The sequence below is a fragment of the Onychostruthus taczanowskii genome, unplaced genomic scaffold, assembly GCF_017590055.1.
Source record: "Onychostruthus taczanowskii isolate IOZ18803 unplaced genomic scaffold, ASM1759005v1 scaffold26, whole genome shotgun sequence".
NCBI classification, from domain to species: domain Eukaryota; kingdom Metazoa; phylum Chordata; class Aves; order Passeriformes; family Passeridae; genus Onychostruthus; species Onychostruthus taczanowskii.
Window position 1 is genome coordinate 7,993,034 of NW_024499906.1, and position 12,669 is coordinate 8,005,702.

Consider the following 12,669-nt stretch of genomic DNA (forward strand, 5'->3'; position numbering starts at 1 on the left):
GATAGCGAGAACGTGCATACATCCCTCTTAACTTCCACTGGACATGGGGCGCCACACCTCTAGCCCAGGGAACAGCGAAGTGTCACGGTGAAGGCGCTGACGCACTCCCCGAGCCGGCAGCCGTGCGCGGCCGGGCGCGCCGCAGGGAGCGGGAGCGGGAGCGGGAGCGGGCGGTGCCTCCCGCGGCGCGGGGCGGGGGCCGGGCCGGGCCGGCGGAGCGGCCGCTGCTCCTTCTCCCGCGGCTCTCTGTGCCGCACACAGCGGGCGGCAGGGCGGGCACGGAGCCCCCCGGCCCCGCCGCCGCCATGGAGAAGCAGCCCGGCGGCGAGGAGGAGTGCGCGGACTCGGGAGCGGAGACGGGCGGGTGAGTGCGGGCGGCTCCGGCCGGGGCGCGGCTCCGCCCGGCCCCCGGCGCTGCACTTGTTGCCGGCGGCCGCCCGGCAGCGGCGGGGCTGGGGCTGGGCTGGGGCGGTGGCTTCGTGTCCCGGGCAGAGCTTCCCTCCGGCAGCATCCCGCTCAGCACCGAGTCTCCCTGCCTTGCCTTTTCTTTCCTGCCCTCCTGGGACTCGGTCCGGCGTGACGCCCGGGGAGGCATCACCCTGCTCCGACTGCCCCGGAGAGCTCGCGTTCCCTTTCGGTGAAGCAGTCCCCGCCGTCCTCCTGCTAACCACGGGGAGGAAGACACGGACAGGTCGTGGCTTGGGCTTTGAGCTCCAAAGCACGCGGTGATGGCTCGGCGGGGCGGCCCCGCTCGGCTCCGCGGGCTGCAGATGCGCTGGTCAGGGCTTGGTGCCGCACCAATCCTGTATCCCAGGGATAGTGCGGCTGAGGATAGCCTGGGAGCGTGTCCTGCACCTATCCTCTCCTGGCAGTGACACCCAGATATATCAGGCAGAGTTGACTCCTCAGAAGGACCATTGAGAGCCTTCTACAAAAGCAAGTTAGGTTTGCAGCGCCCTGAAAGTGGGTTGCTGTTGTCATGATTCTCGTTGTGATACTCACCATACTAGCCTGTGAACTGCTCTAAACTTTGCTGGGAGTGTCATCTCAGTCAAGGAGACTTTTCTTTCCCCCTGATTTCATGACCATGCTGCCAGATGTGTGCTGTGTTTGTTAGCTGGGTGACTTCTCCTAAGTTGATGGAGCTGCAAGGATGATCCATGGGATCTCCCATTCAGCTCGCACCTTCAGCCCGTCTCTGTGGGAGAGAATGGGAAGTGCTTTCAAGCCTGTCCTACATGCTGCTGCTGCGGGATTTTGTCAGGAATGGCAGTGAGCCTTTTCTCCTCCTGTGGCTCCAAAAGGGCAAAAGGAGGTTGCATACTCCTGCTAAGGCTGTTCTTTCCCAAGTCTTCCTTCTCCTCCCTCCTTGCTCCTCCAGCTGTTTCTCCCCAAGCTCCTTGCCCAATGCATCTCCTTTGGCCTCTAGTCTGACTCTGGGAAAACTGTAAAGCTAATTCTTTGCACAGTGGTGTCAGGTGCACCACACCAAAACTGAAGTAGCAATATTGCAAATAAAAATCTAAAAGGTGAAAATGGCATATGGTAATCTTTTTCATACATCCAGCTAGTAATTCAAATATTTTTTTAATCTCTTTTGTAGTCTGAGAAGTTAAGGACTTTTCCCATCACCTTGTGTTGTAGGCACACCTAACGGTAAAAGCTTTAAAACGTTTTATGTGACAGGAGTTCAAAGGAAAAAATCCAGGCTTCTTTTCCAGACATAGGTTAGTCACCATTAGGGATGTGGGTAAAAGGAAGACAAAGTAATCAGTGAACTCATGCCTGGTTCAAAGCTCAAAAACCCCTTGATTGGTCAAGTCACTCTTAATTTGCTGTGTTTACCTGGAATGGAAAAACCTGGGTTTCCTTGGGACAGGCACTTGGACGGATTTGACCCAGCTGGTGACATTAGCCTTTAGCCCTCAGGGACCAGCGTGACAGCTGCTTGTGTCTGGTGTTGATGAGGTGCTAAAGCTGATGATTTCATGAAGTGTCTCTGTCCCATGTGTGACACTGGAAAGTATAGGTTGGTGGAAGAGTCTGTCTGAGGAATTTGAACAATGACATATGGCAATTAATAACTGCAGTGCTTTGCACTGACGTTTATTTTGAAAAGCAATGGGTCTCTGCATTTCAATTATTATTTTTAGTTTTGTTTAGCAGTCCTTTAATTGTGATAAACATGTTGCGTATGTCTCTTTCACAATGTTTATATTTCAGCTTTCTCACCAAACCAACTGTTCACAGCACTTGCTTTTCCCTGTTACCAGAAGATCTGCTATTTGCTTTGTCTCAGTCCCATCACAGCTATTGCTAAATTGAACAGGATGCCTTTTTCTCCAATTACTCAATGGTAAAAAAAAAAAAAAAAAAAAAAAAAAAAAAAAAAAAAAAAAAAAAAAAAAAAAATTAACTATTCTGAGCTTCAGCAATCATCCTCTGAAAGAATAAGGAGGAACAACTGTCAGAGTGATTCAGTACCAGTTTTGCATGGAGTGGTCGCTTTCTGTCACTCAGGGAACAACAGTGGATAGTGACTGTAGTAACTCCAGGCACTGCACGCCCTTGTCATCCCAGTGATGGTACATAATGATGTGTGAGCTCTTACACGGAGCCTGGGCTGCTGAGGCTGCTTAGAGGAGCTAACAAATTGAACACATCAAGTGCTCCACAGGGCATATGTTGCTTAAGGTTTTGTTGTGGCTGCCAGCTACAAAAGCAGGCAAAACTCTCTGCTAAAGGCAGGATCAATTACAATTCAAACCCTTCATTTTCCTAATCCTTTAGAAAATATGTTCCTCTTACTGCATTTGCCTTGGTAAATAGGGTTGGCAAAGAGTCTGCTGAACAAAAATAGCATATTTGGAGTTCCTGAATCCAATAAGAATGGATTGAGCTGGTGTTGTCAAGTACCTAAATAAAGGGTATAGAACGTATAAGCCAATTAGTTTATATTGGCTGTTTATTAATGAGATTTGAAATAGTTCAACCATCCTTGATCTGAGAGCCTTTGCCTATATGAGTTTTATCTTCTCAGGAAACATATTTTGGGAGTTTTTAGTATAAGAACCTTATTTCATCTGCTACTGAAAACTTTTAGTCCAGAAGTATGGGACACAAAGCTTCCTCTGGTAATAGTTTCAGCAGTGGATTTTATTATAAAACCTGACACTTTAGGAATAATAATAATAAAATTAATATTAATAAAATAATAATAATAATAGTCTGTCTTTTATTGGGGAAAAAACACAGAGGAAAAACAAGTGGAAGAAAGATTGAAGGGAGGAGAAATGTACATGTTTACAGAACTGTTGTTGAATAGCAAAGAAAAACAAAAAAAAAAGCAGTTATTTAAAACAAATTGTAGAAATATTAATTTTAACATTTTCTTCATTTTACAAGCCATGCAAGTGCTGTTATTTCACTGTCTTTGAACAGCAAAGCAAAGATGACAAACTAAGACAATTTTGGAAGTTATTAGGCATTCCTGATTTTGAGGCAATGATACAGATTGGCTACCACTGGTATGCAGGACAAAGTATCATCTTAATTCACTGCATTCAGGACTGATATCCCACGTGAATGTGAAAAACAGGTAGTTTCTCAGTTCTAAGCATCAATGTTCTAAACATTTCAACATCCATGATAGTTCCCAGCAGAAGTTAACTTGTTCACTTAGCTGTAAGAGCCCATGTCTTAAAAGCTTCACATTTAATCATTAGCTTACTGATTGCCTCCAAGTTTGCCTAAACATGTAATTTTTCCTCACTTTACAGTCATTTAAAGTTTTGAGAAGTTATAACTTTTAATTTATTTGAATTTGCAATTTACCCACTTGTATTTCAAATAAATTATTAATCTTTTTAGAGAAAGTGGGGAGCCATTGCTGAAGTATCAGGTGGGGATGTTTTTTGTATAAGTTTAAAATGTAAATATCGATTGGATTAAACAGTAGTTAATTGTTGAGTATTTGATGAATTTTGGGAAGAATGGTATAGTATTTTTTGGTAGTAGGCAACTGCAGCAAATCAGTTCAACAAGATATACATAAATCCATTGCAAAACAGAGAAACAAGGGATGTTTGAAGTTTATGACACTGTACCATGCAGCAGCTATTTGTAACATATGTTTAGCAAAATCTGGTGCTGTTTGGTTACAATTAATTTTCATGGTGCTTGTTGCCTCATTTACATTTTCTCCTGTCTCTCATTCCTCAAATTAATTTTGCAGAGATTATGTTCATTTTTGGAGTGTTCTATACTTGTTTGTTTGTTTTCCTTATGGCTCTCCCTAGCTGCCTGTGCAATCCTTGCCAATTCACAAGTTATTTGATCCTCTGTTAACTTATCTCTTAAGCAGATCAAAACAGCCTTTCTTTAATTGTTGCAGTTCAGTAAAAGGTGTGAGGTTCAAAAGCAGAAAATACACTTGTTAATAGAAGGTAAGGCAGCCTATATAGATAAATACATATGTATATAATAAAATTGTACCCCACTTAGAAGTGAAATATCAAGAACACTGTAATGTGTGTGTGTCCTCAGTCAGAATGGTCACTTAAATTATCAAATTTTATTGGGGTGAGAGGTTTCTTTCATGTCTCATGTTTCTGGCTTTAAGGAATTCGTCTCTTAGGACTTTGTATGGCAGTCCTTCAAACTGACACGTTAGTCTCTTGTCACTTATTTCATCCATCTTTGAGAAACTCTCAGGAACACAAACCACTGATGCTGAAAGCTGTTTTAAGGCCTATTTTTACCTTGGGGCTTCTTTTGTTTTGGTTTGGGGTTTTGGGGGTTGTTTTGCTGTGAGTTTTTTGCTGACACTTTCACTTCATGTATAGACCCATCAGTCCAGGTATGTCATGATACTCAAGTTGTCTCTGATTTGACATTCAAATAATGTGAAGTTAAGCTGTTGGTCACAAACTGGGGTTGAGACACCATTTCCAACCAGATTTATTCAGTGAAGCAAAGCTGTTTGGTTGAGCATCAGGGCAGGCAGACTTGAGAGTGCCAGGCACAGACAGCAAGGTTGAAACAGACTTCAGATCACATTCTGGAGGCCATGAGCTCTGTGCTGATACTGTAATTTTTAGGTCCCAGCAAGCAGCGAGAAGGTTCACCTCAGCTAAATGTAGCTGTGTGAAGGTTTGATGTTTTGTATAAATCAGGCTTCTTCTGTTGTTAATTAAGAGAACCAGGACCTCAGGAGGATAAGTCAGCCCCTGGCCTGGGATATGTGGATACATGCCACCTGATGTGTCCCTGTGGGAGTGCTCTGTGAGGGAGTGGTGAGCAGGGTGTGCAGCCAAGTGTGCTCACTGAAGTGCAGTGGTCCTGCCTCATCAAGTGCATTTTGGAAGATGACAAACAACTTTTCAAACCTTATACAACAATGGTATCTCTCACGTGGGGTGTCAAACGTTGCTGTTGGTAATAAGCTCCGGAGTGTAGTGGTTAGAACTGCCCAGTGGGAATCCGTCATCTGTCTTTGTCACCTTCCTAGAAATCCAGAGCAAGGAGTTTAGGGACAAGTTGCTGTGAGTAATTCCATTTCAGTCATCTTGGCTGCACAAGTAGAAGTACCATGAGGGTAACAGATTTGTGCTGGACTGGTATAAGTGAAGCAGATTGCAATCTGACCTGCAGGAATTTGGTGATAAGAAACCCAAGACAGAGCTATAAAGCCAAATCTTCTAATTCATGCCTGGGACTTTAGCTGCTATAAAATACTCCCGTGTGCCCTGTGGAGCATTTTCTGAGGGAGGGAAGGAAGAGAAGTTGTTAAATACCGTACTTAATATGAAACAGTGAAATGTGCCACAAGACTAGGTAGAGGAGGCATAGGAAATGTGAATCCAGCAGGTTTCGTTCCATCAGTCCTAGGCAAGCAAAGGATGCAGAGAGCAGAAGAGATTGTAAACTTTCCACTATTTCATTTTGGGGAGTTGGATTTAAGGAGCCCTTGCAACAGAGACCACAGGCATATTGGGGTGTTGTATTATGTTAGAATTACTTGAGATGTGTTTGTTTTACACAGCAGGCTGCCTTTGGGGATGTTGCACAGCTCAGAGACCTTGGTCTCAGCCATGCCAGGGCATTAAACAGCACGTAGGGGTGTCCCTGAGCACAGGACGGAGTTGTCTGTATTGTGGAATCCTTAAAATGGTTTGATGGCATCAGTTTGAATGGGGCCATCTAGCTCTCTCCCGTATCTTTCCTGGGTATGTTTTCCCGCGGGCCAGGAACTTGTTTTGCCATGTTGCCATGGTTCAGGGATCATTCCCAGCAGACCACTTGCCAGGATGTTTTGGAGGGCGAGAGGTTTTACTGGTACAGGTGCAGACTGTTTCCCAGCACTTGGCCTGGCTCCCAGGCAGTTCCCTTGGGGCTGTTTGTCTGTGGCTGCAGCTGTCAGCGCTGTAGCTGTGTTAACGTGGTGCTGTGCCACAGCTGATCAGTGTGCCCAAGGAACCCAAGCGCCGTGTGATGCTGGAGGAGCTGCATTGCTTGTGTGAGCCACAGCTGTGAAACAGCCGTGTTCTTACCCAAAGAAACAGGCTTAACAGTGTTTTTAGGTATCACGTCCAGCAACTGCAAGTTGCACTAGCAGCTTCTTGCTGGTATTCAGTGGAATGCTTCCCTCTCTTGGATATTTTGAGGTTCTGTATCACTAATCAGCCGTGAGAAGTGCACAGAGATCTCAGAGGATTACTCAATATCTTTTGTGCTCCTGATGCTCTTACATGTCTAATAATGCACAAGTCTGATCCTTTAATGGTGGTAATGGGAACTGAGATCCCACCTTTATCACAAGCTTCTACATTCCTATTTTAATATCTCTTGACATCTTCACAGCTCCTCTTTGCTGGTGGGCTGAGCATTGAGAACACGTTCTTTGCAGACTGATGTGTCTTTTGACTGAGCTATAAGCCTTCCTTTTCAGTCCCTCACACTGTTTCAATATCCTGTTTGATAATTTTTTCTTCTCATTATGTGCCTATAAAGGGAACAGTCCTCTATTTGTTCACTTTCTGTCGTGGATGTTTTTTTCCTTTTATCTATAATCTAACATCTGTCAGAGGAAATAGCTTGCTGCAAGACCATGTAATAGACCTGGCACCCTGAGCCCCAGTGTGGTCCCAAGTGTCACCATTAAAGCACATGAGTGCTTTACTCTTGAGTTACCCCATTGGGAAAATCCTCTTGCAAGGGAAATTGTAGAAGCCAATACTGAGGATGTTTAAAACAGGAATGAAAAGAACAGAAAGGAACACAGTTACTTGATGTCCACAGAGCCTGTATGCCCCAGGAGATGTTTATTTCAGTACTTGATTTTTCTAATGCATGATTTTGTCAAAGGGAATGTTGTGTGTGCCGGTCTAAAAAGCTTAAAAGACTTACACTAACCTCAGAATGTAGTGTCCTAAATAAATGACTGTAAAGAAAAAAAAATTTAATTTATAAGCCACTTCGCAATGCATGCCATTAATCTGATAAGTTTCTTCTAATATTTTGAGAACAATAATGATTTTGCTAGCACTTTTTTTTTGTTCTCAAGGACTAGATTCAAGGCAAAGAAAGAAGCTGGAGGGGGAGCAAAAGGTGATTCAGGTTGTCCCTGAGAGCACACAGAGAGACTCATATTCATCCCATTTGGTTTTAGACACCCGGTCTAGAGTTCTACATTAGAAATGTGGTTTTTCTACGTTAGAAATGTGGTTTCTGTAGGCTTCTTGTCTAGGCAACAGCTAGGGAGAGATACTTCAGACCTCTCTTTTCATTGACAATAGAGGGAGCTTAGGGAGTGTTCAGCCCTCATTTCGGTATCTGACGTTGACATAAGCCTTTGAGCCTAATTACCCTTTTTTAAATTTGTGGATGTCAGTTATGCAATAAACATTAATTAAGTATTAGCTTGAACCATATTAGAACTACAAAAAAGCTCCTGCAATACAATTCTAAAACTTATTAAAATGTGTCTCTGCAATTTGTCTCCAAGCACACTGTTGTCTCCTTCTTTTTCACCCCCCATCTTTTTATTTTTCCTCTTGTTTCATTTTTCAAGTCCTGCATGTACATAGACTGCTACTCCCTAAGTTCAAGACTCGTTAGTTCTCCATGTCCTGTAATGTGCCTGGAGCACTTTCAGATAATAAAATAACAGTGTGAAGTAATAGAATGCTGTTCCAACTTGCAGTAAGCAAAAGGCAAAATGTTGTCTCGCTTCCATCCGAAATACAAGCAGTGCAGATTCATTTTGAATTAGCTGCCAACTGCTGAACACAGATACATTGAAGGACAGCCCCAGGCTGTGTTCAAACAGAAGTGCAAACTAAATGAATTCTTGCTTGGGCTGCTTGGAGGCAGCTGGATGTAGATTGCTTGCCTCTAGGCTTATGAAGAATGACATGTTACACAGTTTTCACACCCTTTCAAATATACATGGTGCCAAGTGACACTGATGTGACTTGCTGCTGAAAATACCATGTGGTTTTATGGCTTGCATAGCACCTTAGCCAGCCCTTGGCATCACTTCCCCTTGGTCCCTGCCCAGAGCCAGACCAGCAGTGTGTACATTGCCCAGCAGTAGGAACAAGGAGGTCTCCTTCTCTGCTCATGTTAATGTCCAGGCTTTAGATAGATAAATTAGAATTTATCACTCAGTAGAATTGCCCTGGTAAATTGGGCTTGATGTGCTTCAGTGGTCTCAGATCTAGGGGGAGGTTAGCAAAGCTCAGGGACAGGGATGTGCTGCTGATAGTGGGCACAAAGAACACAGAATTCACAGGCCACAAGGACATTTGGCAGAACTCACAAGATAAGGATGAAATTAATGAAGCCAACTAATTTCAGCAACTGTGCTGAAGTCAGCTCTAACTAGGTAGAAAACAATTTCACAGGGGGAGAAGGTGAGCATTGACTCCCAGCCCACTGACTCAGGAAACCCACTGGCTCGAGAGACAGGCTGATCATTGGCATGGGAAGTGAATCATGTAGCCAGCCAAAGGTAGAATACTGATCAGTAACAGAGCTAAGTGACTGGTGGCCAATGAACCCTGATTTCTTTGCTTGATAAAATACGAGTGGTGTGGAGCTTTGGTGACTGAGGACCCAGCCTGTTGTGGGCCACACCAGCTCCCTGCTTTGCACAAACTAGACAAAAGAGATGGGAATACCTCATCTTGGTGTGTAAATTGGTGCTGCACACGGGGCAGTGAGCCCACATTCGGGACAGCAATTACTGCCCCTGCCCTTCCCAGCTCCATAGGAGTCCTGGGGGTGTTTGGTTGAGGGGTTGTACGTGGTTCCTGGAGAAGGTGCTGTGGAGCAGCTCTGTGTGGGGTGCCTGAGGGTGGCTGCTAATGACCTAAAACTGTGGTCACTGCCAGTGGGACAAAGATGTTTCCTTGCTCCTTGGCCTTATCAAAGTGGCTGGGGCTACAGGATTAGCAAAGAGTGAGAGAGAGCTGCAAGCCCCCTCCAGCAGCTCTTTCCCCAGCATTGCCCGGATCTTTCCAAAAAATATGAAAACCTCATAGCACTTGGTGGTATTGGTGAATCTTTTTCATGAGTTTTGTGAAAAATTCAGGTTTTGTCATCTTTCACTAGTCCAGCAGGATTGGCAAGAGCTAGGGGTAGTTCCTCATCATCTCCTCACCTAACCAGTATGAGAAGATGGCATCTGATCTGCAGAGTACTGAGTGCAAAGCTGTGAAATGTGGGGATGACTAATTGCTTTTTTCTTCTGCAGAGATCTGTCTTTATAAAATCAAAAGCATATACTATAGATATGTGGGACTGATGTCCTTTATTCCCTTGGTTGCCTGAGAGCCTAGAGTATGAGAGTATCCTGAGAATAGGCTTAGGTGGTATCTACTTCCACATGCATCTCTTGGGAGTCAAGGCTCATTTCTTTCATTTAAAGCAATGTTGCAAACTTGCTGCAACTATTACATAAAACAAGCATTTAGGTTTGAATCCAAGAGCTGTGTCAGGGCTCCCTGAGCACTTTGCCTGTTCAGGACACTGCAGGGCACACGTGCTGTATGGTTATGGTGGCTCTGGTGCATGGGGTCTGTTTTGGGGACCCACTAAGTGTGAGGGTAGAGGTTGCGTACCTGTGAACTCCAAACCCAAACACTCAAAGGTCATAGGTAGGGCCTCAGCAGTGGAAATGATTTTTTTTTCCCTTAAATATTAAGTAATGGCATGTTTGTTTTACCTTATTGTTTCTGAATCTTCAGGACATAAATGGGCTATGTTTTAATCAGCTCAGAATGGGGTTTTCAGGAGTTTGGGGTTATATGCAGCTGAAAAATTAATTGCACTGCTGCTGAAAACACTCCACTTCTCTGACTTTCTCACAGATAATCCAGTATGCCCTGAACTGGAACCAATGGTTGTGTAGTTTTATTGAGATGTCTTCAAGAGGAAAATGGTCTACTAAGGCAAAAAGCTTTGTCACCTAAATGTTTATATTTTGGCATTCTTTTTTTTTTTCTTTTTCTGACAGTTGTGACTGTAGAACTATAAAAATTCTGCTCATCAAATAGAGTTCTCTTAAAAAGAACTCCAAAACCATAATCTGCAAAGCAGCATTTAGAGGACATAAAGTGAGGAAGGAAAGGAGCTGAGTCAAAGTCTAGTAGACTTCTACTCCTCACTTGTGTCTGCAGCAGACTATTTCTTCCTTATGGAGAGTCTTCTGGGCTTTTATTTTCACACCTAGAATTAGGTAGCATGAATAACCCCCAGATAAAAGCATAGTTACTCATTCTACTTACATATTTACTCATTCTACTTACATATTTTCAAAATTCACATGTGATGCCAGTTTTTCTGAAGCAGTGTTCAAAACCTGTTCCAGTTCAAAAACTGTTCCAGTTATTCTCTTTGCACAAAAATAGTGCTAAATGGGCATTAAACTTTTTCAATAAGCACTTTGTGTTAGATTTGGTAATTTTTTCCTTATCTCTTTTAGATTTAAAACATTCTAATTAAAATCTTTGTCTTGCAGGTCTGAGTACAGCCGTATGTCCTCTACCAGCAGTGAGTATAACTTTGAGATTCTTTTTTAAAGTGGATTATTATATTTTCTTTTGTTCTGCTTGCTAATATTTATTAACACCAACCTGGTGTTACTGACAGAGTGCACTTTGATACAGTAAAGCCTCCATTCCTTCTCTTCTTGGATCTATGTCTAGAAACAGTATAGAAAATTAAATTGTTTGAGTATTTATGACCAAATACAAACCATGTGTAAAGGCCTAAATAAAAAAAGGATGCAAGGCAAAATGAGAACAAATTCTATAGACACTCTGTGGGCCAGTGTGAATGGGCCCTCAGGCCGAAGGAGTTTGCAGTGTTGAATGTCATTGGAGCTGGGAATGCAGGAATAATTGAATGTTTATTGTAAGCTGATGCCAACAAAGCACTTCAGAGCAACTCCAGTGAAGTTGGTTTTTTATTTCAGAGATGGTAGATGCTCTAGTTAGTGCCACAGTCTTTCTAGAAATTTACAATGCCAGTTGATTTTCAGGTTATCCAGCTGATAAAAGACAAATTCCTGTGTCTGGATTATTTTTGCTTTATTTTTCATCAATGCAAAATAATGACTTTTTTAAGCAACAAGGCACACTTTTTCACTCCATCTACTTCCTCAGTTGTAGAACACACTGCATCCACAGCACTTTGAAATGCAATAATGCTTATTCATGCATGACTGCTGGTATCTCTCCTTGTCCAAGTGAGAAGTGATGTCTGTCTTACTGATTCACACGTTGACATGAGCTTTATTTATGCCAAGCAAGCACATCAAAAATTCCAAGATGACAAGTTGTGTTTTATAATCTGGATCTTTAAGCACCATGAAAATCAGAGGGGAAGAAAGCTGTCAGGTTTTTTCTCATTCACACATTCTGGCTGAAGTGTGGAGAGGGTTATTTTCCATCTCCCGTGGTCTTCACTGAAGGGCTTTAATTGAGTTCAACAAGAGCTGGATGAGACAGCATTCGTAATGTCTGACTCCCGAGCTGATGTGACTAGCAAGGAACTCGCTGTGCTTCCTCCATCTGCTCAGTGTGTCTCTGAGAAAGAGAGAATTTAGTGCAGCTTTTTCCTAAATTCTGTTGTTTGAATAGATTTCTGGATTCTCACCATCGGGCATAGTTTTTGAAATGATTGGGAGACAAAATCCAGGCAATCAGCTTCTCTGTGATAGTGAAAGCAAATTGGATTTTCCTCATTACACCAGATGTAATCACGCCACCCTCTCAGCTCACAGTTTCAGAAGATGGCTTGGGGAATATGCTGCCAACTTCCTCCACTTTTTGAGTGGTTATCCATACTTATTTGCTTAATGGAGGCAGATTATTTCAAAAGACAAGCTGCAAGTAGATTATTTCTCATTTTTAAACTTGGTTTGAATCCCTTAAAAACTCTGCATGGCTGCTGCACATTTTACAAGTAAAGGTAGCAAATTACATGTGTAAGCCTTGGTTTTTATTCAATGAGGTATTTCTGAGGGGAGTGAATCTGTTGTTACGTGGCAGCTACAGTGTGTCGTGTTGTCCATGGCCTGCTCAGTGTCTGGCTGGCCACTGCTGCGCTGTGGATGTGGCCATTGCAGTTGTGTTTCAACACCAGTAATTTGTCAGTACAAGG

At 43.3% G+C, this 12,669-nt stretch overlaps 1 protein-coding gene across 1 annotated transcript in view; it reads left to right on the plus strand.

The window, feature by feature from the left end:
• Nucleotides 1–305: 305 nt before the first annotated feature.
• FAM124A (family with sequence similarity 124 member A) overlaps nt 306–12,669 on the plus strand; it is a 36,627-nt gene continuing 24,263 nt past the window's right edge. The window contains exons 1-2 of the mRNA XM_041407375.1: nt 306–364; nt 11,024–11,055. Coding sequence (XP_041263309.1) covers nt 306–364; nt 11,024–11,055 — 91 coding nt within the window. The remainder of the gene's footprint in view (nt 365–11,023; nt 11,056–12,669) is intronic.